The sequence below is a fragment of the Antechinus flavipes genome, chromosome 6, assembly GCF_016432865.1.
Source record: "Antechinus flavipes isolate AdamAnt ecotype Samford, QLD, Australia chromosome 6, AdamAnt_v2, whole genome shotgun sequence".
Classification (NCBI taxonomy): domain Eukaryota; kingdom Metazoa; phylum Chordata; class Mammalia; order Dasyuromorphia; family Dasyuridae; genus Antechinus; species Antechinus flavipes.
The window spans coordinates 210,038,286-210,061,644 of NC_067403.1; the positions used below are offsets into that span (position 1 = coordinate 210,038,286).

A 23,359-nucleotide genomic window follows, 5' to 3' on the forward strand; every position below is an offset into this window, starting at 1 on the left:
AGAAATGGCTTCAAATTATAAGGCAGAGTATTGTGTTGCTCAATGGAAATTTCAGTCCTTAATTTCAAGTTTTACTTAGTTTGAAGAGTGGTATAACTTAATCTTTTACTAGATTTTTTACATACCGTTAGTATGCAAGTGTACATTACAAAAAAAATTTGATTAAAAGACAAAAAAATCAATCATTCTGTGGGGAGACATATAAGTGAATATAGGTAGAAAAAATACTGAAAGGAAACAGTCTTAGCAGCTTGGGAGTGAGTATAGGGTTTCATCCAGAAAGTGGCTACTGAATTGACCAAGTCTTCTAAAAGGGGTTTCAAAGTATTTTTCTGAATTATGTTGTCACAAAGAGCAATTTTACTGAATGTAATGGGACTGTAATTCAGTTTGTATAATTAAAATAGTCTCCTTTGCTTTTGGTCATGGCTTTAGGTTATTGGTCACCTCGATTGTAAAAATAAGTTTTTTAATCTATTTGGTCCTGCCCAGTGTTTATTTTTGTCCATTTTGCTTTGCTTTTTCTATAGGAGGTAATAAGAAAAAGTCAGATATCTTTATCACATTGAAATTGTCTTTGTTGCATTTGTTTTATGGATTCTTTTTATATTTATATTTTGTATTTGAACTCAAAGGTACAAGAAGCCAGAAGAACGGAGTCCATTGGTAGCAGCAATGCAGCATTTCCTCCCAGTTTTGAAGGATCGTTTTATTCAGCTTCTTCCTGATCAGTCTGATCAATCAGTCCTCATTCAGAAACAGATATTCAAGATCTTCTATGCCCTTGTTCAGGTACTCTAGATGTCCTTTTATGATATGACTGTTTACTTAGAATAAATCAGAAATATATCTTTGAATGGAGCAAGTACAATGGTTGTTCTTGACAATGGGTATTGAGATTTAAGTGGAAAATACAGGGAAAAAATTATTTTGAATGCTAATTGAACATTTTGGTGCAGTCTAAGGAAGGTTGTTGTTTTTTTTTTTTTTTTCTTTTAAAGTATACTCTTCCATTGGAGCTGATAAATCAAGCGAATTTGACTGAATGGATAGAAATTCTAAAGACAGTTGTAAACAGGGATGTGCCACCTGTAAGTATGAACTCTCTGGGTGAATAAGGTGGGGAGCTGTCAGTTTGGGCTTTTGTTGGGGCTTAAACATTTCATCAGCCTTTTTCCAAAAAAATGCTTCCATTTGAATGGTGTCAAAGGGGCTAGGCGCTTTAGAAAATTTGAAGTTAGGTGATGTCCATATCAATGGTGTCTTTCTGCTACATTGTGGGCTGGTTTGATCCTGAGATAATAGTTTCCTTCCTTGTTGATGGGGAGCCAGTTTAAGGCAATTATAGGAAAGGAAGCTGATTCAGATAATTTGGAAAGGATGGTCTTTTATGTGGGAAAAGAATGTGGAAAAATGTTCCCTTTCTATTGATGGCTTGATCTTGATTAAAGATTTTATGTTTCGAGTTTTTGTGGTCTATTACTGCTATAACAGTTTTATTTATCCCTCCCCCTCATCAGTTTGTCACCAGCTACGAAGTGACATGTGGGGGAAGCTGTCTTAGGAGAGCCTGATGAGGTGTGTTCCATAGTGGGGTAAATTACAGGTCAGACCTTTGTCACTTTGTCACTGTCAGGAGAAGCCAGAGGTGCTTCAGCTTTCTAGCTCTAATTATTGCCTGAATCATAGGGATAAGTGTCTCTAAATTGAGTCTTGACTTGCCCCAGGTCTTATTTCCTGTATGAGCAAATTTCAGTCATGGGGGTCTTCAGCTTGCGATACAGATTGCAGATCTTATTTCCAGAATTAGTTCTTGAAGAATATCATGGTGGATTAGTAAAAAGTCTACTTATTGAGAGCTTTTTTGAGAAGAATTTGGCTTTGGCTTTTTATTAGTCTAGAGAACTCCACATGGAGTTTTTTAGAATGAGACATTTATTAGTCTGGGACACTAAGAAGATTGTGTTCAATCATATGTGTTGTCAGCAGGACTTGATCAAGTTTTTTGACTCTGAACCTGCCTAGCCACCCCACGTTTCTCAGTGAAAGGGCCCAAAATAAATTTTTAGCTGGCATGGTTCTACAGTTATTGCTGCTTTGTTCTTTTGGTTCTGATATTTGCATGCTATAGCACTTTGGATATTTTAAATGAAGGAAGAATTCCAAATATTATTTAAATAATTTATTGGCTGAATCAGAGTTCCTTGTGGAATTTCAAATTTGAAAGTTCTCATTAGTAATAATTGGGATGGTGTTTCTTAGATTTGTCTAAAGACTAATTTGGCCTCAAGTGGCCACTTTATCCCACCTTATCTAGAAGTTTTATAGTACATCATCATAATACAGGTGAGGTATTATTAATCACTCGTAGCTTGGTTTTTTTTTTAACGGAAGATTTATGTTTTGGGAAATAATTTTGGTTTCTCCAGGTAATGCTCGTAACATAATAGAGCTTCTTCTTAATGTAATTTTAAATAAAATCTCTTCCACAAGGAAACCCTTCAAGTTGAAGAGGATGATCGGCCAGAATTACCATGGTGGAAATGCAAGAAATGGGCTTTACATATCTTGGCAAGGCTTTTTGAAAGGTAAGTTTGTTGCCTTGTAACTAGTAATTAAAAATGGTTTCCCCGAAAACGCCTTAAGATGGAATTATTTTAAAGCACAACAAAATGTTATTGTAGAATCTTAACTTTGTTTTAGGTATGGAAGTCCTGGCAATGTTTCCAAGGAGTATAATGAATTTGCTGAAGTATTCCTAAAAGCATTTGCAGTTGGTGTCCAGCAGGTAAAAAGCCCTTATCTTAGATATAAGCAGAGTGATACTTCCCTGATAGCATTTCTGGATTTGACTGAAATTCAGTTCTTGTGATAATTTGCTGACATGAGAAGGCTTTATGTTTGGACTCTGAAATTAGTTTCTCGCCTAAACATTAGGTTAACTAATATAAAGAGGAGACTCAGTACCAGAAATATCAGCTACCACGTCTGACAATGGCAGTAATCTATTCAGGCCCTCTTTATCACATTGAATCAAATCCAAAACACTCTCTTTGGCATTCAGAACCTTTTGCAACCCTATCCCTTCCTGCCTTTCCAGTCTTGATTTCAATTACCATCATGTCCTGCAATCCAGTGACTATTCCTCACATGAGACAATCCAGTTCTTGATTCTGTTTTGTTTTTCACTGGCTTTCCCCATGGAGAGAATTTTCTCTTCATTTCTTCGTCTTGTCTTGAAATGCTAGAAGTAACCCCACTTTTTAAAAGAAACTTCCCCCAGTGCCTTAGTCTGTTGATTATTTCAATCTACCTATTATGTAGTTTGCATGTACGTAGTTGTTTGCATGTTGTCATTACCATTATAGTGTGTGCTCCTTGAGAGCAAGGACTATCTTTGTCTTTCTTTGTATCCCAGGAGTTTGGCACAGTGCCTGGCACAGAATAATTAATTAATTAATTCTTAACATAAATTTTTTGACCACAACAGTTCATGGAAATCATCCAGTAAAGATTTGAAGGAGTATCATAGGTGAAGGGATTATTCATAGTATGGAAATGAAAGTTAGAAATACAATAGGAAATTCAGCAATTTTGGAAGATTTATTTATAATATGTTCCTCTTAGTTTTCTTATTTTCTTTGCTTAATTACCTTGACAATCTGTTCTTAACTTTACTTTTCTTTAACTTATATAATGACTATATTTTTTCTATTTCCTTCTCCCCCTCCTCACTCCCCCACCCCAGGCAACTGAAGTTAAGTAACTTGCCCAGGGTCACAAGCTAGGCAGAGTTAAATGTCTGAGATCAAATTTGTACTCAGGTCCTCCTGACTTCAGGAGTGGTGCTCTATCCACTGCCACCTAGCTGCCCCCTTCTATTTACCTTTTGCAAACCACATTCTGTTAACATTGTAGTGAAAAAATTGAAACTTTATAGTAGATTTAAAATTTATTCATACATGTAGACTCTGACCTAATAAATGCTGTTTTAAAATAAAGATGATCCAGTTTATAAATTAACTTAAAATTAGTTCTTTAAGGACCAACTAAATTCACTCTTCCTCCTATAACTTTATTTTTAATTTTAACAGAAATTTATTTTCTTTCCTTATCCCTTTTACACTTCCTATTGAGAAAACGAAAAAACAAAATCATTCCTGAAAATATGCATAATCAAGTTAAACTAATTCCTTTGGCCATATTCAAAAATATGTCTTCTGAAAGGTGTCATGATTTATAATACAAGAAATATTAGTATTTTGGTGTGTTACTTTTATTGGTAAATAATCATTTCTGTCTTGTTATTCATATCAATTGAGCTGTTAAATTTGCATTCTATAGGTATTGTTAAAGGTGCTGTATCAATACAAAGAAAAACAATATATGGCTCCTCGAGTTCTACAGCAGACACTGAACTATATCAATCAAGGAGTGTCCCATGCTGTCACATGGAAGAACCTGAAACCTCATATACAAGTAAAGACTCTCTTTTAAAGATGGGCAGTTAAAGAAGTGTGTGTGTGTGTGTGTGTGTGTGTGTGTGTGTGTGTGTGTGTGTGTGTGTGTAGAAATAGAATAGAGAGAAACTTTACAATCACCTGAGTATGGTTTTTATTTATTCAGTGGATATTATGATTCAGTTTACCTCATCCTCATATGGTGAAGATAGATAACATATTGATGAGATTTAGATTTGGAGTACCCAAATGAAATTAGCGTAACTGGTGGTCAGGAAGTTAAATGAAGTCTAGTAAGATTCTCTGTAAAGGAATTTACAGACTCGAAAACCTACATTGATAAAAGAGATTTGTTAGGGGGATTGGAAGTAAGGTTGGTTAAGGAAATAGGTAAGGGTAAAGAGAAGAGAGCACTGGAAATGGTATTCTAGTGGGCAGAGCCCCTTGGCGTGCAAAGCATAGGGTTGACTTGTTTGGAACCTCTGCAAAGAGCAGCTTTTAGTTTGGCTTTTTTATAATAGGGGGTTTTGGCTACAAGCTGAAGGGGGCTTGTAGGTGGAGTCCCAGGTTGGATCCTCCCTGGGTTTTAGCTAGGGCTAGAATTTGAATTGGATTCAATGAGCCAACCAACCAGATAACAAAATTGTAACTGTTTATGCTTGGGGTGGAGTCCCCTCACTGAGTCAGAATGGAAGGAGGTTTTTTCCTTTAAGGATTTTCAGAGTTTTGGGATTCCCTCTTCACTAAAACATTAATCTGCTATCTTATTTTTTTTACATTTGCTTTTTAAACTTTGAGTTCCAGATTCTCTCCTTTCTTCCTCCCCATTGAGAAGGCATATGTGAAATTATGCAAAATATTTCCATAAAAGTCTTGTGAAAAGATAACATAAATCCACTCCCCAAAAAACTCAAGGAAAAAAAGTATGTTTCAATCTGTATTGAGATTCAGTTCTTTCTTTGGTTATGGATAGCATTTTTCATCATAAGTCCTTCATAGTAGCCTTGAATTATTGTATTGCTGAGAATAGCAACATCATTTCCAGCTGATCATCCCATAACATTGCTCTTACTTTGAGTTCATGGAAGGCTTTCTGGGTTTTTCTGAGAGTGCCCCATTCACCATGAGATTTAATCTTTATATTATGAATACATTTTTCTCATTCAAAGTCAGGCATCTTGGAATTGTGAAAAACATACTGGCTCTGGTCCCCAAAGTGTTTTTGACAGCTTTAGATCTATGATGCTAACCAGTTATTTAATTAAAATGATAGGAAACAACTTGCAGGCAAAACAGATTCATTTCTCATTGTAATTGGCAATATTTTTTATAAATAATCAGTTTGTTTTTCTACAATAGAACTCTGACATTTGATGAGTTTGACCTAAAATTACATAGTAAAGTACTACTAAGTTAGTTGTTGAAATATCTAATATGTGCTTACAAATCCTCATAAATTTATTACAAGTTGAAGAAAAGATCGGGTTAAATAACTCATTAGGCAGATAACTCATTGAGACAAATGAATTTTTTAAATAAGATTTATATATTATAGAGAGTTTAAAGAATAGTAGCCTTTCAAGTCCAAAATGGTCACTTTTAACTTTTAAATTTCAGGGCATTATCCAAGATGTTATTTTTCCATTGATGTGCTATACAGATGCTGATGAGGAGCTCTGGCAAGAAGATCCTTATGAATATATACGCATGAAGTTTGGTAAGGACTTGGACATTTAAAAAACATAAATTGCATCCCAGCTTTTGGTCAGTAGAGTGCCATGTTGTTATATTTTAAGTGTGCTTTTTTTTTCCCCGCCAGTTTGTTTCTCTAGTCTTGTTGCAATATTTTATTTTGAATACATGAAAGCATGAATACAAAATTAGTCATAAAACATTACAAAGTATTAAATATATATATATATTCCTCATGTAAAATTAGCATTGTACTTGGTCTGTTCTGCTATCTTCACACTGCTTTTCTGGCACATGATATAGCATAAGTAGTTGGCTTCCCATTGAACTATACAGAAAATTCAATGTCTCCATTTTAAAGTAGTCCAGAAATGACACTCACATCAGATATGTGAGAAAGAATTCAGAAGAAAGTCTAAAACTGGGCTGTCAGATCAATGAGAGTCTGGTAAAAAAAGAAATAAATTTTTAAAATCCTAGGGTATGATGGTAATATACCCTAGAAAAAGTTCAATTTGAATGGAAATTAAGTGTCAGAATCCGTAGTTGGGGAGGATGGGGAAGGAAGAGGAATTACAGGAAGATTGGAGAGGGAAAAGAAAACTGTAATAGACTCTGTGGGGAGTGAAATACAGAATCAATTAGAGGAAAATAAAATACCCAGTCAGTGAGATTGCTTCCATCTGTGTTCTTTAGCAGTGGGTAGGAGTAAAGGTGGCTGTTGTCAGAATCATCAGGACTTACGTTGAACAACCAGACAAAAGGGCAAGAAATTTGAGAGTACTCTCAAATATAGAGTTGTATAATATTGAGAAGCTTTCATTATTGGGTTGATTTGGAGAGTAAAGTAAGAACAGGCAAAGTGGTCTGAGTAGGTTTTGTTGAGGGTGAAAAATATTTTTTGGAAGAACAAGCATTAATAGCATTATTAATAGCATAGATCATACTCAGATAAGGGAATGACCTAATTAGGGAAATTGAACATTTTGGTTCATGTGAGTGGTAGTAGAGTAAAGGAAGTAGAGTCAGTGGGTTTGACTGAATGGGCCTGAGGAAGTTGGAAGTTTAAGACCTTGAGGGAACATCTGTAGCATCTATCTCTATACTTTATGTGTAGAAACTAGGAAAAGTAGGTTATGAACTCAACTATTTCATAAATTGTGTTAAATTCTGAGAATTGTTATGATTTAAGATGTTCTTAGTCTTACAGTACAATTTGTCCTGTAGATGTGTTTGAGGACTTCATTTCTCCAACTACTGCTGCCCAGACCCTCTTATTTACAGCCTGTAGTAAGAGAAAAGAGGTAAGAGACAAAACACACCCATGTGCAGCCTTGATTGATTGCTCTAAAATATGTCCTAAGACAAGAAACAAATTGATAATTTTCATATGATTTTTTTTCCTTATATTTTTTGTTGCCCATTGTATGTCTATTATGAATGTTTGTTTTTTTTTTAATTTCTGGGAGAAAATAATCTTATTTTTGAGTACTCAGCATGTTGTCCTTTGTCTTTAATCTAGGTCTTACAGAAGACAATGGGATTTTGCTATCAGATTCTTACAGAGCCAAATGCTGATCCTCGGAAAAAAGATGGTGCTCTGCATATGATCGGTTCTTTGGCTGAAATCCTGCTAAAGGTATAGAGACTGGGAGGTGGGGAGGGAAGGAGGGAGGACAATGTGAGGACACTGCAGCTCTTTTTGTGTCTAGTTATTTGAATGATATCCTGAACACCCAGTTGGTTTTTGTTAATTGATGCATCATGGATTTATGCATATGCCATTGGCATTTGAGGAAAATCAGACCTTTGTGACTGGTAGGCCTTGCTTTTAATTGAAACATGGAATAGCTGTGAACTTAACAAAACAGAAAGAAATTCCAGAGAGAATATTTGAATTACAAAAGAATTGTTTGCCTTAGAAAAGAATTCATTAAATTTTAAATTCTTGTGTATTTAAAATAGGCCTTAAAAAAATTGAAACCTAATTTGGGAAACACATTTAAGATTCTCAGTCCTCTTTGTGGTTTAAGAGCTGTTCCTTCAGATTCCCTCCTGTAAGTGCATACATAGAGTTCTTTTCACAGGTGAAATCAAAGGTTTGAAAAACACCTTTTTGTAACTGATTTCCTTTAATAAGCTTAGGGTGAATTTTGTACATATGTCACATACAAACAGTTCTGGAAACTTCTAAGTGATATATTAACCATGGGGAGTTAGATTTTAGCATCAAACCTGATAGATGATTACAAAGAGAGTAGTACAGGCTTTTTTCTGTCATTGTAAAGCACAACTTTAATTTTTGCTTTAGGTTGTGTTGTTGAAAGAATAATTAAAGTATATTAAAGAATAATTTGGTCAGAAAGAAGTAATGATTCTTTTATTTCAACAGAAAAAGATCTACAAAGATCAGATGGAGTACATGTTGCAGAACCATGTGTTCCCTCTTTTCAGCAGTGAACTAGGCTACATGAGAGCAAGGGTAAGTATGTTTTAAAGCTTGTTTTTCCTCAAAATGTTTACTTTTGGGCCTTCATAATGTGTATATGGTTCCTTTGGATGGTCTGTTCTACATAGATTTCCTAAATGGCTGCAGCCTTGTGTGCACAGTTTCCATCTGTGTCTGGTAGCATTGTCTGTTTGTGTTTTGCATTCAGATGCTGCTGCCCACACATAATCCTGCAGCCAGAGAGAAACTTGGGATCATAGTACTGACCTAGTGACGTCTTTTTGGACAAACCTACCACTGGTCAGCCTCCGAACTCCCAGACATTAAAAATTTTGACCTACAAATAATACATGGTTATGATAGGACTTCTTTTTTTCATCTTTTTAAATTTATTTATAGAAACAGCTTCATTCTATATGGTTGAAATAAGGCCTTTTTACTTGTTAACCACATCTTTTAAAGGCTTGCTGGGTGCTTCATTATTTCTGTGAAGTGAAGTTTAAGAGTGACCAGAACCTGCAGACAGCCTTGGAACTGACAAGACGCTGTCTGATTGATGATAGAGAGATGCCTGTGAAAGTAGAAGCTGCTATTGCCCTTCAAGTTCTGATTAGCAATCAGGAAAAAGGTAAAATATTAGAAAGTAATTTTGTTGAAAAACTCTGTCTGCAAAGTTGAATTTCTATATTAACTTATTTTTTGATTCCTGTAAATGTGAACTTATTACTATGATTTACATATCTCCTTTCTTTCCAACTATATCCTTCCCTCTCCCCAGAATGGTAGCCTAATCTTGTAATCTTTTGAAATTCTGTGAAACTAACCAATACATTCACTGACAACTGATAGTCTCAGAAAGACAGTCAATGATGATTACATTTTCTCATCTCTTTCTTAGGAGAAAAATTTGTTTATAATTATACACCATTATTTGAAGGGTTTTTGTTGTTCTTTCCATTTATCTTGTACCTATACTTTGTGAAATAAATAAAATGAGGACAATATACACAATTTTTATATAAATCTTACCATAATTTTGTGTGTGTGTGTAGGAAATTATATATAGAGATAGAATTTTAAATGGGAAGTCTTTAATGCCTCCCTCTTGTACATCCTAAAGCTGTGACTCTGAAACATAGAAACATAGGACATAGAAACCCAGCTTTCTTATCACCAGGGGTATCATTTTCTCTTTAAAGCCATTTGAAGGCAGAGTGTAGTAGTGGGAAGGTAACAGCCACTGACACTCTTTTGAGTCAGAAGATGGAGTGTTTGATTTTCGGTTTCCCCCATTTTGAGTTGGGTGGCCTCTTCTCAGTATGCCTCTTTAAAGTTGAGGTTAAAATACTTCACCTCTACAGGCCTTTTCTGAGTGCCATTGTGATAAATCAAGAAGTAATATATGTGTAATGGGAGCTCTTTTTTGTTTTGCAGCTAAGGAATATATTACGCCATTCATTAGACCTGTCATGCAGGCTCTTCTTCATATCATAAGAGAAACAGAAAATGATGATCTTACCAATGTGATTCAGAAAATGATTTGCGAATACAGTGAAGAGGTTACTCCTATTGCTGTTGAAATGACACAACACTTGGTAAGTATTTCATTCTTGCACACTGTTGCTGTTAAACTGTGTTCTACCTCAGATCATTGTTTCCTAGGAATCTTTGTGAAAATTCTCTGATTTACATGATGGTTACATCTAATTTGGGCATTTACACAGAAATGTCACAGTTGCTATCGTAGGTTTTTGAACTATATGCAGGAAATCATAATTTTGTAACCCTATACTTCATAAAATTAAATTAAAGGCAAAAACATCAACATGCTAAGAGCTTTCACTCAGTCTTTCAAATATTTTAAGCCTAGTACCTGCGTTTTTTGATATTAGGAGGGGAAACCTTATTTCTTAGATTAGAAGTGATTATGTACTATTTTAGTTAATGACTGACTTAGAGATGTTTCTTTTAAAATGAATTATGCATCTTAAAATTACCTCTACTTGGAGAATTTGAGGCTCATTTCAAAAAGGCATTTTGTTTTAATAGCCTTCCACTATTGAAGATATTACATCATTATGGACATGTATTTGCTTTGTGTTGGTTAAATTAATGAGACATATTTTATTATTCCAGGCCATGACATTTAACCAGGTAATCCAGACTGGGCCAGATGAAGAAGGAAGTGATGATAAAGCAGTAACAGCCATGGGAATCTTAAATACAATTGATACACTTCTTAGTGTGGTGGAAGATCATAAAGAGGTGAGAAAACTATTGCCCATGCGTATTTCTCTACTCTTTCTTGGTTTATTCTGAGAAGAGTATGGGCAGCTCTTTTGACTTCTCTGGCTATTTTAGTGTATTTGAGTTCGGGCCAGGCTCCTTAAATCTCTGATTCTGTGTTTGTTTTAAAATTGTGATAGTCTAGGTGTATTGGAGGCAGAAACTTAAATCATTCCATGGATTCTAATATTATAATTTTATTTCTCTTTCTCTTTCAGATAACACAACAGCTAGAAGGCATCTGTTTGCAGGTCATTGGTACTGTTTTGCAACAGCATGTTTTAGGTATGTGAATGTATGCCTTTATATGGAACAAGTTATTTGCTGTCAAATAATTCCAATTTTATGTCGGCAAGGAATAACTCCTTCAAAATTAATTTTGTTTCAGAGTTCTATGAGGAAATCTTTTCTTTAGCTCACAGTTTGACCTGTCAGCAAGTCTCTCCACAAATGTGGCAGCTTTTGCCTCTTGTATTTGAAGTCTTTCAGCAGGATGGATTTGATTACTTTACAGGTTAGAAGGCAACTTTGAAATATTCTGGCTTTCTTGGGTTTTTTTTTGTTTGTTTTGGTTTGTTTTTGATAATACCAGTTGTTTTAGACTACAGATAAAATTTTATTTTTTAGAGAAAACTGGACAGGACTGCAAGTTGGTGTAGTTGTATAGAGAAGCAGCCCTGAAGTCAGGAGGACTTGAGTTCAAATCTGGCCTCAGACAACACCTAACATCCTAACATGTCCTTCCTGTGTGATCCTGGGCAAGTCACATAACTTCAATTGCCTCAGCCCCCCAAAAAAGAGAGAGAGAGAGAATTAGATGGAAAAACATACTTTCTACTCAGAATTAGCAATCTAGGAAAATAAATTTCTTTGCCTTTGCATACCTTGATTCTAGGGAGTATAGTGTAGTAGAGAATAGTTGATTAAAGAGAACGAATTCAGTAAATCTGAGTTCAAGTAGTACATAGTGCACAGGATTGTTTTGTAAATCAGTATTTATTTATGATGATTTTTATTTAACATAGATATGATGCCTCTTCTTCATAATTATGTAACTGTGGACACAGATACGCTTTTGTCAGACACCAAATATCTTGAAATGATATACAGCATGTGCAAAAAGGTAAGTACCCAGACCAGCTCCCACAGAATCAGTGCACCTGATTCATCTCCCTATTCGACATTCTACATTTTGTGGCACATATATAGAGACTGCTTCCAGTTTGAGTTTTTCTAGTTAAAAGGGATATGTACCAAAAATATAGTTATGGTATGAAGAAGTACTAGGAGAAAGCATGTTATTTAACACTAGTTCCTCTACCAGGTTTTTTAATTATTAAAGGAGAAAAATATTTTTACTATCCATCACAGTATTGTATAGGAAAATGCCTTTAAATTTTTCAAGGAGCTTTAAAACCTGTAGGTCAGCTTAATTGTGGCTTTTTGAGAAGCATTGTCCTTTTGTGGAAAGAGCAATAAATATGTAGTGGAGATTTTAAACATTCTAAGCATATTGTTCCTCATTCATTATGCTAGGCTCTCTTCACTTGTGTAATATATGTGAGGAGGTGGGGAGATTAGGTGACATTTGCTAAATCTCGTTATCATGTGAATAGCATCTCATAACTAAGCACTAGCCTTTTTGATGAATCTTTTGCTGTTCTTCTTGGTTACCCCAAGCCTTCACTCAGGAAGGAGCAGGCACAATGAGGACTTTTGAGCTCACTAGAGAGAATAGGCTATGGAGTGTCCACCCTACCTTGACCTCATCTTGAGAAGCTTCATTCTACCTTTGTACTTGGTAGGTCTTAACAGGAGTAGCAGGAGAAGATGCAGAATGTCATGCAGCCAAATTGTTGGAAGTGATCATTCTTCAATGCAAAGGCCGTGGCATTGATCAGGTTAGTAATATTTTAACTACAATTGACTTCTGAGCAATTAGGAAATTCCAGACTTATTTATAGTTATGAAGTTTTGCATATAGTCCATTATTCATCTTTAGGAAAAATTATTTTGAGCTTTTTTTCCCCCTGGCCAGAATTGTTTCTTGTTTTTAATACAATACTAAGGCTTCAGGCAGCTACTAGGATTTGCTCATATCACGATTAATATTATATTAATACTTTTTTTAAAATTGATTTGGTCAATATTAGCATTGTGTGGAAATGGTTTTGAATATGGTCCTTACTAGCATTACTTTTTAATACTTTGCAGTGTATTCCCTTGTTTGTGGAAGCTGCACTGGAGAGACTCACCAGAGAGGTCAAAACAAGTGAGCTCCGAACAATGTGTCTTCAGGTGGCCATTGCAGCTCTCTATTACAATCCTCATCTGCTCCTCAACACCTTAGAAAACCTTCGGTTCCCTAACAACGTTGAACCAGTCACAAATCACTTTATTACACAGTGGCTTAATGATGTTGATTGTTTCTTGGGGTAAGTGACTTAATAAGGAGAATTTCATGTTATCAATTTTGTGAAAACCTTTTTTCCACTAAACTTCTGTTTCTGTTTTTAGGCTTCACGATAGAAAGATGTGTGTTCTAGGCTTGTGTGCTCTTATTGACTTGGAACAAATACCGCAAGTTTTAAATCAGGTTTCGGGACAGATTCTTCCAGCTTTTATCCTTTTATTTAATGGGTTAAAAAGAGCATATGCTTGTCATGCAGAGCATGAAAATGATAGTGATGAAGATGATGAAGCTGATGATGATGAAGAAACAGGTAAGGGGATTGAAATGGTGGAGTTTCCGACTATGTTTTAGTTTCTTGTTTGATAGTAAGGACACTGACTGTTATAGATCAGGAACCTGATAAGACCTTTGGGCAACATCTGTGTCCTATCTGACACCTCATCCTCATCAAAATGTTCTCCAAGATCACTTCCAGCTTTAATAGTTTGTGGTTAATCACTCTGATAGGAAGAAATTGGGCTTGGAATGTTTGTACAGCTTTGCATTTTGCAGAAAATGGTTCTTGTATTTGGATCAATTAAATATTTTCTTGAGCTAGCCCCAGAATATATTTTTGCCATAAAAGAAAAATTTATGCACTTGGGAATTAAACAAATTGTGTTATAAGTAGTTTTTAAAAAATGAAATGTTCAGTAAACTTTTACCCAGTTAGGAGATTTTGGAATTTGGCTTTTTTCTCATTTCTCAGATAAGACTGGTTAGTGGAGATTTCTTCACATGCATGGGAAAGACTCTCCTTGGGCATTAAGGAAGCACTTATAGAATACTTGTCCTGAACAAAGCCAGAAGCACTAGTTGAGATTTCTGATTTATCAAGTGTCAGATAACAGAGTGTTTACTAAATGCATTGCTCTTCAGGTTGGATTAGTTGTAACAACCTCTCTCAGCACCCTCCTCCATACTAACATTCCAGCCCACCTGCTGTGCAAAGGTAAATCAAGTGGACCATGGGTACACTAATCTAATGTGCTGGTATAGTAGGGACCCGATTGGTGACTTTTTTGGAATTTTGGAAAAGACCAAATGCCACTTTGAGGGAGGAGGGGCAGTAAGAAACCTGATTCAAATTTAATAAAATGAGGGGGTTGACTTAGAGCTGAGTTTCCTATTTTTCTATTGAACAATTAAAACAATTATTAAATAAACTTTTGTTTAGTTTTTGTCAACATAAACTCAATCCTTTTTGATTCAATGGATGTGGTAAGGATGTTATTGTTTTCTGCATCCTTTGTGTTACTTTAGGAATTTCAGAAATGAAATATTGAGTTAGATGATAGTTTGGGAAAACGAAGCAAAAAGTTATGGAGAAATCATTCTTGAACATTTAAATGTTTTCAGAAAGATGGACTTTTGTGGTTAGTGGGGGAATTTTTTGATTTAGGAATAAAAATGTACTGCAGGCTAATTCTGCTACTTTGTATATTTGTACTTGGAAAACACTGCTTCCTAAACTCTTGTTATTAACATCTGTATGACCTTGGGTTTGCCACTTAATTTCTGACCTCTAATTTCCTTATCTGTAAAGATTTTATATAACACTTCAACATGCTATAGCTGAACAGAATGTCAATTTTAGTTAGTTATTTTTAGTTTCTAATAATACATTAAGTTCCAGGAGTATATTAGGTAATATACAATATCATGGGGAAAAGAGAATTGAATTTGAAGTTGAGACTTTATTGTTTCAGGATGTGTAGAATTTTGCACCTTTTTTTTTTAAATGTAAAATGAAGGAAGAATTAACATGCAGTATAGTAGATGATCCCTAAAGGTCCCATCTAGTAATGATAAATCACCTGCAAGCTTCTATAGAAACTATTAAGCCCTTGGTTTGTGGTTTTGACGTGTTTTGTTTTGTTTTGGTAACTGCAGTAGTATTTAAATTTTCTTTTGAGATTGTCATTAATAACCTGCTTATAAGTCTGCTTTTATAATGGCCCTTCAGGATAATACTTCTTGGAATTTATTGAGTTGTGGACTTAACAATGTTAATGATCTTCCCAAATTTAAAACCATTCCTGTTCTTTGACAGAAGAGCTTGGAAGTGATGAAGATGATATTGATGAGGATGGGCAAGAATATTTAGAGATTCTAGCTAAGCAGGCAGGTGAAGATGGAGACGATGAAGAGTGGGAAGAAGATGATGCAGAAGAAACTGCCCTGGAAGGCTATTCCACAATCATTGATGATGAAGAGAACCCTGTTGATGAGTATCAGATATTTAAAGCTATATTTCAGAGTAAGTAATTTCAATGATCACATTTTCTGTACTAGTTAATTCCATTCCTAAAAATAGATAAGTAAGTAACCTAAAATTTCTTGATCTAAATGGACTTTAGTGAATTATATTCTTTTTATCTATCTATCTATCTATTTATTTATTTAATTTTATTTAATAATGTGAATTATTTTCACATTTTAAATAAATTTCACTATTAAGAACAGGTACTTAATGCTTAGATAAATTTTGGCGTGCTTTAACAACCTGTATGAACATAATTGGCTGATTCAGGGAGGTGTAATGTATATCATCCTGGAGATGGTAAACATGTTTGTTGAGCCAAAGCAGCTGAATCATAACTGTTTAACTGAAATATAAATCGCTTTGTTTTATATATAATGCCAGTTGTGCTGAAGGTTTAAATAATGTCCAAAAAAATCACTATACTTTGTGATTTTAGGAAACAGACCAGTGTACTTTTCTTTACATTTCTTCTCTGAGGTAGTAATTTACATATAAAAGGTTCCATGTAACTATGGAAGCTGAATCTGTAAGTATATTTCATTGTGTATATAAATATTCTGAGGTTTTATTGAACAAGAAATAAGAATTTATATGGGAGGAACAAAAAGGTACTCTTCCACATTGCTCTATTGAACAATTCAAAACTGAAAGCTTCATCAAGATAAGTGTGTCTAGAGTGATTGTGAGGATTTATTAATCAGTCTTTACCACATACTAAGCACTTGGTAAAACTGTAAAGTAGTATAGATCAATTCTTTTGAATGATAGTATGGGGTCCTAGAAAACAACAAGAATGTTTCAAACACTATGACTCCAATTTCAATAATTCTTGAAACCTCTTTTAATATGATTGATTGGATAATTTTTTATTTTGTTTTTCTTTTCAAAGCTATTCAGAGTCGTAATCCTGTGTGGTACCAAGCTCTGACTCATGGTCTTAATGAAGAACAAAGAAAACAGTTACAAGACATAGCAACTCTGGCAGACCAGAGACGAGCAGCCCATGGTACTTTCATATGCTTTATTATCTTTTGACTGCCCTGGATAATTTTGCATATTTTTGAAGTTAAAAAAAGGTCTTCTGCGGGAAATGTAAATTTATGTTGTTTCTTACAGACTACATAGTTAATGTGATTTTCATTGGTAATAGATTTGTAATTATCCTTATCATTTCATTAATTATAGTTGAATTTATTGAGTACACAGTCACCAAATTGTTTTCTATTCATAGTTGTAAAGGGAACCAAGTTCCATCATATGGAAGCAAAGAAGTATCAGTCACAGGCATAAGTAGATAGGTGATATCTTAGGAAAATCTGGTAGAATCATAATATTAACATGTACATCTGATCCTGTAATAATAACAACTTAAATGCACATTGATCTTTCAAGTTTCAGGAAGTATTTTGCTCACAGAATACCCTGGTAGAAAATGTTAGAATTACTTCCATTTGTACTGTTGAGAGAATCTTGTCCTTTCCTCTCTCAAGATTGCCTTTGCTTCCTGTTCATTTGAAACAATAAAAGCCCTTCTAATAGAAGCCTTTTCTTTCTCTTCTTCATCCAGTCTCTCCTTCTTAAATGTGAAAAATGCATTGCCTATTCTTCTTAGTGTAAGTTCAACCCCCTCACTTCCTCACTTGGCCCTATTATTGGTTATTCCCTTTCATCTTCAATCTTGACTGATTTTCCTAATTCAGAAAATCTGCACATTCATCCCACCACCACCATCTTTTCTCAAGATGTCCAAATAGGGCTGCTGACTTAATTACTAAACACAGTCAACTTTTTCCAAGGACCCCTGTGATCTCTCAATGTAAAACATTCCTTCTGCTTCCCTAGATTGAAATAGTATTAAATCCCACGTTTGTATTTCCCCATTCTCTCTCTAGTGTGTTCTGATCATTGTCTCTTCTGTCACTTCTTAGTGAGATAAGAAAATCAAAATCATTAACCCCCAAACATAAATGGTTTCCTTCTTCTGTAAACTTATGCCCATCCTTAGTTTGTGTTTTCTTGTTTAAAAAGCCTTGGAGTCATCTTTTAATCTCAAACTGCTCGTCACCCTTCATACTGCTTCTACCTCCACATCTCTTCTGTCTGGAGCCTTTCTGCTAATAATTGCTCTCATCCCAGGTCTGCTCAGCCTGACATACAAGGCTTTCCATGTATATTCCCATTTATTTTTCTAGCCTTATTTCATTTTATTCCTTTTGTTGCAGTCTTATTAATTTCTAAGCAAATAGTAACATTAGCTTTCCGCAACTTCTGCCCCATCTCCTCAGGATCCCTCCCTTCAAGACTGACCTTGGGTGCTGTATATCCTAGACAGGTCACTTAACTCTGCCTCAGTTGTCTGTAAAATGATCTAACAAAGAAAAGACAAACTACTTTGCCAAGAAAACCCCAAAGGAAGTCACAGAGGTGGACATGATCAATGACCTCTCTAGAGCTGTGTGTGTCATGTACAGCATGAGTCTGTCTTCTGTTTTCTTTGTTAGATTTAGGATGGATGAATGCCAGTCATGGTCTGGCTCAGAATCAGGAAGGCTGTTTTCAGTTCTGCCTGTAGCATTTTGCCATAGGCGAGTTTACTTGTCTCCTCTTTCATTCAGAAAACGAGTTTCCTCACAACAGTGACCTCACTGAATTGTGCCAATAGGAACATGTTAGCCTCTCTCTGGAAGAGAACTAAAAGGGGGGAGGAGGTTTGGCCCATCCCATGAGGGAAGGAGAGACTATGAGTAGTTATCTTCTGGACAATGAACTAGGTCTTTTGATAGTTAATGATCCCAAGTCATACAATGATGTTGGCTCTCATTTTAATCAGAAATTATATCATGTGCTTCTACTGATGGAAAAAAACTTTGTGTTTTTGTCCTTCATACCGTTTACTCTACTTGAAATTTATTATGGTAGGCTTGTATTAAAATGTGTTTCCCTTTTTCATAGTAGGAACGATTTAAGAGTTTAGACATTAGTGTCCAAACAAAACAGCCTGAAAATGTTAAATTTAAAGTTTATTACCAATATCTGTAGATGAGGAAACTTGAGTCCCAGAGAATATAATGCCATGTTCTAGCTAGTACAGGTGCCACAGTGACTTTAAAAAATTCGTTTTTTGTTAGACTAGAAACATGTTATAAGCTAAGAAGATCATTAAGGCCCCAGATTTTTATCTGAGCAGTCTACTGCCAAACACACACACACACACACACACACACTCACTCACTAAAAGATAATGCTTATCATTTTGCATCTTTACATAGTAATGAATTCTTTCTTTCAAAAAATATAATAAAAATAAATGTTTTGTCTTCCAGAATCCAAAATGATTGAGAAACATGGAGGATACAAATTCAACGCTCCAGTTGTGCCAAGTTCATTCAATTTTGGAGGTCCAGCCCCTGGGATGAATTGAATTATCCCTTTCTTTCCTGCTACCGTGTGATTGTAGTAAAGAGCTTGTGTTCCTCCCAGTAGTGGTTCCAGAACTGGTTTGTGTTCTCTACAGCTCACTCTAAACTAATTGATCAATAGATTGGACAGAAACCCCAGGAAGTGGGACCTGATCATGCAACCTGGCACTGGAAAGTAAACCAGAGGGGTCTTGGGCAGGGTGGGGGGAGGGTAGGGCGGTTTTTGTTTTGTTTGGGGGTGGGAGGGTTGTTTTCATTTTTTTTTTGGAAGAAAAGAAGAACCTGACTTTGGAGCTTCAAATGACACACTGTGGAGATCTGCAAACAAACGAGGGGATGTCATAAGGCAGCTTTTCTTTTTCTGAGGAAAAAATAGGCATGGGCTGCAGGACTATTTAAAATGTCTCATTTACAGTACAAGCTCAAAGGTAGATGTAATTTTTACACTTATGAATATTTTGCCCAGTTTCCTACCCTTTCCCATCCCCTCTCCCATTGGGTCTTTATTCTTTTAATGTAAATAAGGTAATCTGATAGCCTTACTTAATCTTCATCATTTCCATTTATCAAAGATTGTTCCTATATAGATTATTGGACACTTATTGTAGCACTACATAACTGATACAAATCTGTAAATGAATTAGCACTTTCATATTGAAACAAGCCTGCTAGCCTATGTATAAAATAGCAAAATGTTTGCTGTTTATAAAAAGAAGGGATGTAATGGGGAGGGGGGCTGGGGTACTTTCAAGTTATTAATTTAAAAATGAACTAGCAGTTTTGTACCTGGTGACTGTGGTGCACTCACCTCTGACAGTGACTTGAATTCGGTATGTAAAAAGGGGTTAGTGGATACTTCATTGCTGCTAAAAAAAAATGGCAACACCCTCTGTGTCCTTTGTTTTTTCTTAAGGCTCTCAATGTACAAGTGGAAATTTGGGTATAAGACCTTAATGTAAAAATGAGAAAGGTTATCTTCTCTGAAGCATGTAAATTGGACCTAAGTTCTGCTCTTAAAGAGTTGATTGAAGTGTGTGGATGAACATCTATATATGCAATCTATTAAAAGAACTTAATTCGGCTGATATGGCTTGATCTGATGCGGTTTTTTCCTAATTTTTTTTTTAAAACTTCTGTTAGAATGACTTACTTTTCCCCTGCACCTGCTAATAGTGCTAAGTGCTAGATTTCCTTTGATTTTGCATTTAAACTACCACACGTGTCTCTGTGCCTATCACAGTATCGATGTCTTTTAACTCAGTCAGTAGGCACAGCTCTCTCTGGGACCACTATTGATACCACTCCCAAAACAAGCCAGCAGCAAGATGGTGCATAGAGGTTGGTTTGCCATCCCTCAACCTATTGACACCTCTAAAAGAAATCCTTAGTTTCTTATCTTGCATTGATCATTGATCTTCAATATTTGTCTAGTTAGTCATTGTTGATTTGGGTTGGTTTTATATATTATATATACACACACATATTAACATGTATCAAAGTGTTGTGTTATTGAATTCTAAGCTATTTTAATTTAAATGCTGTTGGGTCTCAAACAGGCTAGAAAATTGATTACATCTGTAAAAATGAAACCTGCACATATTGATACTCAAAATGCAAAACTTCAGAAAAATGGTTTGTCTTTGTGTATTTCTTGTATGTTAATAATTAAGTCTACTTTTTGAAATGTGTGGTTTTCTTGAAGGGCAAGCAGTTAAAACGTTTATCCCCCTACCTACCTTATCAGAAGGCATCCCTAAGCAAGTTGCATTGCTTACATTTGAGCATTTGACCGTCTCATTCTGTGCCCTGGGTATAAGACTCAGCTGGCCATTTGAATATCAGTATAATTGATACTGACTTATATGTTTCTCTTAATGTTGAGATCAAGTGTGTCACTATGCCACAGCCTTTATTTCTTATCAATTTGTATAGTTAGTCATCCTCATGTAAATCTGATAGCATCATCCAGGTGCTTGAATCTGTCATGAACCTATAATAGTTTAAAAAAAAAATAAAACCTGAAACAGTTATATGTTTTTGGTGTTACATATAGGAGTGGAAATACTTGAATGGGATTGTAGAAAAGCCACCTATTGCCACCTCTTTTTCCCATCCCTCTAGGTTCCTCCTCTCAATTCCAAATAATCTATTTTTGGCTTCCTGTTTTAGACTTCATTATTAAATAAATTGCTAAGATTAATTTTCACATTACTAATCTGTCATTGGAAAAGTCCATCTCTAATAAAGGTTTATTATTTTCATGTCATAGTATTAAAGTTCTCTTTTACTAAGGTACTTTAACTTGAAGAAATAAATGGTTGGTGTTTAAGATGTTGGGAAGCAAAATTGAAGCTTAGTGTTAAATTCAGGATAGTTTTTCAACATTGAACTTAAAATAAAATGGAATCCTCTTCAATGGGATTGTTTAGGAAGTCAATAGGAAGAGACCTCATTTGGCAAATTTACTACGACTTTATTTATTGTAAAATAGTGATGACCTCTATTATCTTACTGAGTGACATACTTATTAACTTCAAGGAAAACTTCATTCTTAAGTATAACTAATTATCACTAGTTTATATACCTTATATCCATTTTGCCATATTTTTAAAAGTTTGATCTTGTTTCTTAAAATTTTAACTACAAATAGGTGGAATAACAGTTTTATTGTTATTTCCTTTTTGGGTTTTTTTTTTTTTAATGGATGTACTAAAAATGTAGAGGCTTGACATTTTTATCTTGGATGGTATTAAATGTTCAGGCGAAAATACTACTCATACATCCGTGGGAGCAAAAGTCATCCATTTTGTAGAAATGTATATTCCTAGTACTAAATAAAAGAAATAAATTTGTTTCTCTACAGGTTATATATAAAATGTTGGCTGCTAATCTCCACAAGTTATCAAGATGGTGGCTTCTATGCTCACCTCATGAAGACCAGAACTCTAGAGCAATGGTGGCCAACTGTAGGCCTAGGCATGGCTCTTTGGCGCTTCATGTGCTGGCCACCCATTGGAGCAAGCATGAAGAAAAGGCATTGGCAATTGTATTTAATTTTGAGGGTAAAAGAAATAATCATGTTCTCAGGAAGATACGGAAAAATGAATTATGTAAACATTTGTTGGTCTGTTCACTTAATTAGCTATTAAAAGTTTGGAGAAAAAAAAATCCTATGCCTCTTTGTTGATAAACCTGGTGAAATCTGGCTGCTACCCTTGCCATAGAGCTTCACCTGTTGGTAAAGGAGTCTTGAGTGCCAGGTTAAGCTGTTCCTTTCTGACTCCACAAAGGCTGACATTTGTTAAGGCTACTCCCTTTTATCATCCTTAAGGAGAAATTTAAATGAACCAAAGTGTAGTTCTTATAATGTCCCCTTTGACCTTAAGCTTGTGTATCTATCCATATTTAGATTCTGTCTCAAGTTAACATTTTGTTTCTTCCATCAAGACAGTGATAGAGGTAGGTTTGATTTGAAATCAAATTAACTTGCACTAGAACACAAGCCCAAGGGCCTCATTCTATGGTGGATGTACTCCTGATCTCCAGCTGACAGAATCCAAGTTCTGACAGGTTTCAGCAACAGGGAAGACCAACCAGATCAGATTGTTCCAGTTGTTTTCTTAGCCAGTCAGGATAAGTTCTTTTACCAAAGTAGAATAGACCCATCAATTTATAAGTCATCATTGAATCAATGGCTCTTTTGATGAAAAAGCATTCATGGAATACTAGTGCTTAAAAATGGGCAATTTTTTTTCCAAAAAATTTTGAAATTGAGGAGAAAACATTTTAGAGTCAGTGTGGTACTTGTCAAATGGAAAACACTGGCTTTGGCATCTGAAGCTGTCATGACATTTGTTACCCCCACTTTCCTCTTTTGAAAATGCAGCTTTTTCTTGAAACCATGAAATCTATGATGCTAAGCAAAATGGAGGAATAACAGACAGTGAATGAATGGAAAAGATAACTTTTCCTGTGGAGTGCCATTTCAGTCGAGAATGGTTTCAGAATTATTGTATATGAGATGGCACAATGGAAAGCGTCAGACTCAACTTCAAATTCTCTGTTTAGACTTATAATTAACTATGTGAGTCAGTTCAATCTCTCAGCTAATAGATACCTTACAGTGTTTTAAGGTTCAAATAACAGCATATAGTTTTTTGCAAACCTTAAAGCATTACCCCTATCCTCCCTCACAACAAATACATACCAAAAAACAAAAGAAAACAAAGAAACATGCTATCCACCTTGAGAAAGAACTGATGAACTCACAGTTCTTGTGACAAATTGAGTGCAAATTGAAGTACATTTTCCGTTTTTCTTTGAAAATGGCTAAAA

The 23,359-nt window shown here is 35.1% G+C and overlaps 1 protein-coding gene and 1 non-coding gene across 4 annotated transcripts in view; both read left to right on the forward strand.

The window, feature by feature from the left end:
* The window catches only part of IPO7 (importin 7), a 49,938-nt gene extending 27,746 nt beyond the window's left edge, over positions 1-22,192 (forward strand). Inside the window, exons 5-26 of one of the 3 annotated variants that reach the window (XR_007948545.1) lie at positions 636-792; positions 1,002-1,091; positions 2,494-2,588; positions 2,704-2,788; positions 4,345-4,479; positions 6,078-6,177; positions 7,380-7,456; positions 7,675-7,791; positions 8,545-8,634; positions 9,064-9,229; positions 10,036-10,196; positions 10,738-10,866; positions 11,106-11,172; positions 11,276-11,401; positions 11,913-12,010; positions 12,693-12,788; positions 13,102-13,322; positions 13,405-13,610; positions 15,393-15,599; positions 16,495-16,611; positions 18,929-19,452; positions 21,888-22,192. Coding sequence is in view for 2 of the 3 variants with exons in the window: in XM_051967550.1 (XP_051823510.1) it covers positions 636-792; positions 1,002-1,091; positions 2,494-2,588; positions 2,704-2,788; positions 4,345-4,479; positions 6,078-6,177; positions 7,380-7,456; positions 7,675-7,791; positions 8,545-8,634; positions 9,064-9,229; positions 10,036-10,196; positions 10,738-10,866; positions 11,106-11,172; positions 11,276-11,401; positions 11,913-12,010; positions 12,693-12,788; positions 13,102-13,322; positions 13,405-13,610; positions 15,393-15,599; positions 16,495-16,611; positions 18,929-19,026 (2,638 nt within the window). In the remaining variant the exon portion in view is untranslated. Of the gene's footprint in view, positions 1-635; positions 793-1,001; positions 1,092-2,493; positions 2,589-2,703; positions 2,789-4,344; positions 4,480-6,077; positions 6,178-7,379; positions 7,457-7,674; positions 7,792-8,544; positions 8,635-9,063; positions 9,230-10,035; positions 10,197-10,737; positions 10,867-11,105; positions 11,173-11,275; positions 11,402-11,912; positions 12,011-12,692; positions 12,789-13,101; positions 13,323-13,404; positions 13,611-15,392; positions 15,600-16,494; positions 16,612-18,928 lie in introns of all 3 variants that reach the window. The other 2 variants (XM_051967551.1, XM_051967550.1) reach the window with 2 other exon arrangements.
* Positions 8,745-8,927, forward strand: LOC127542160 (small nucleolar RNA SNORA23). The gene has a single exon (XR_007948557.1). It is a non-coding gene; the product is annotated as a small nucleolar RNA SNORA23 (small nucleolar RNA).
* Positions 22,193-23,359: the final 1,167 nt, after the last annotated feature.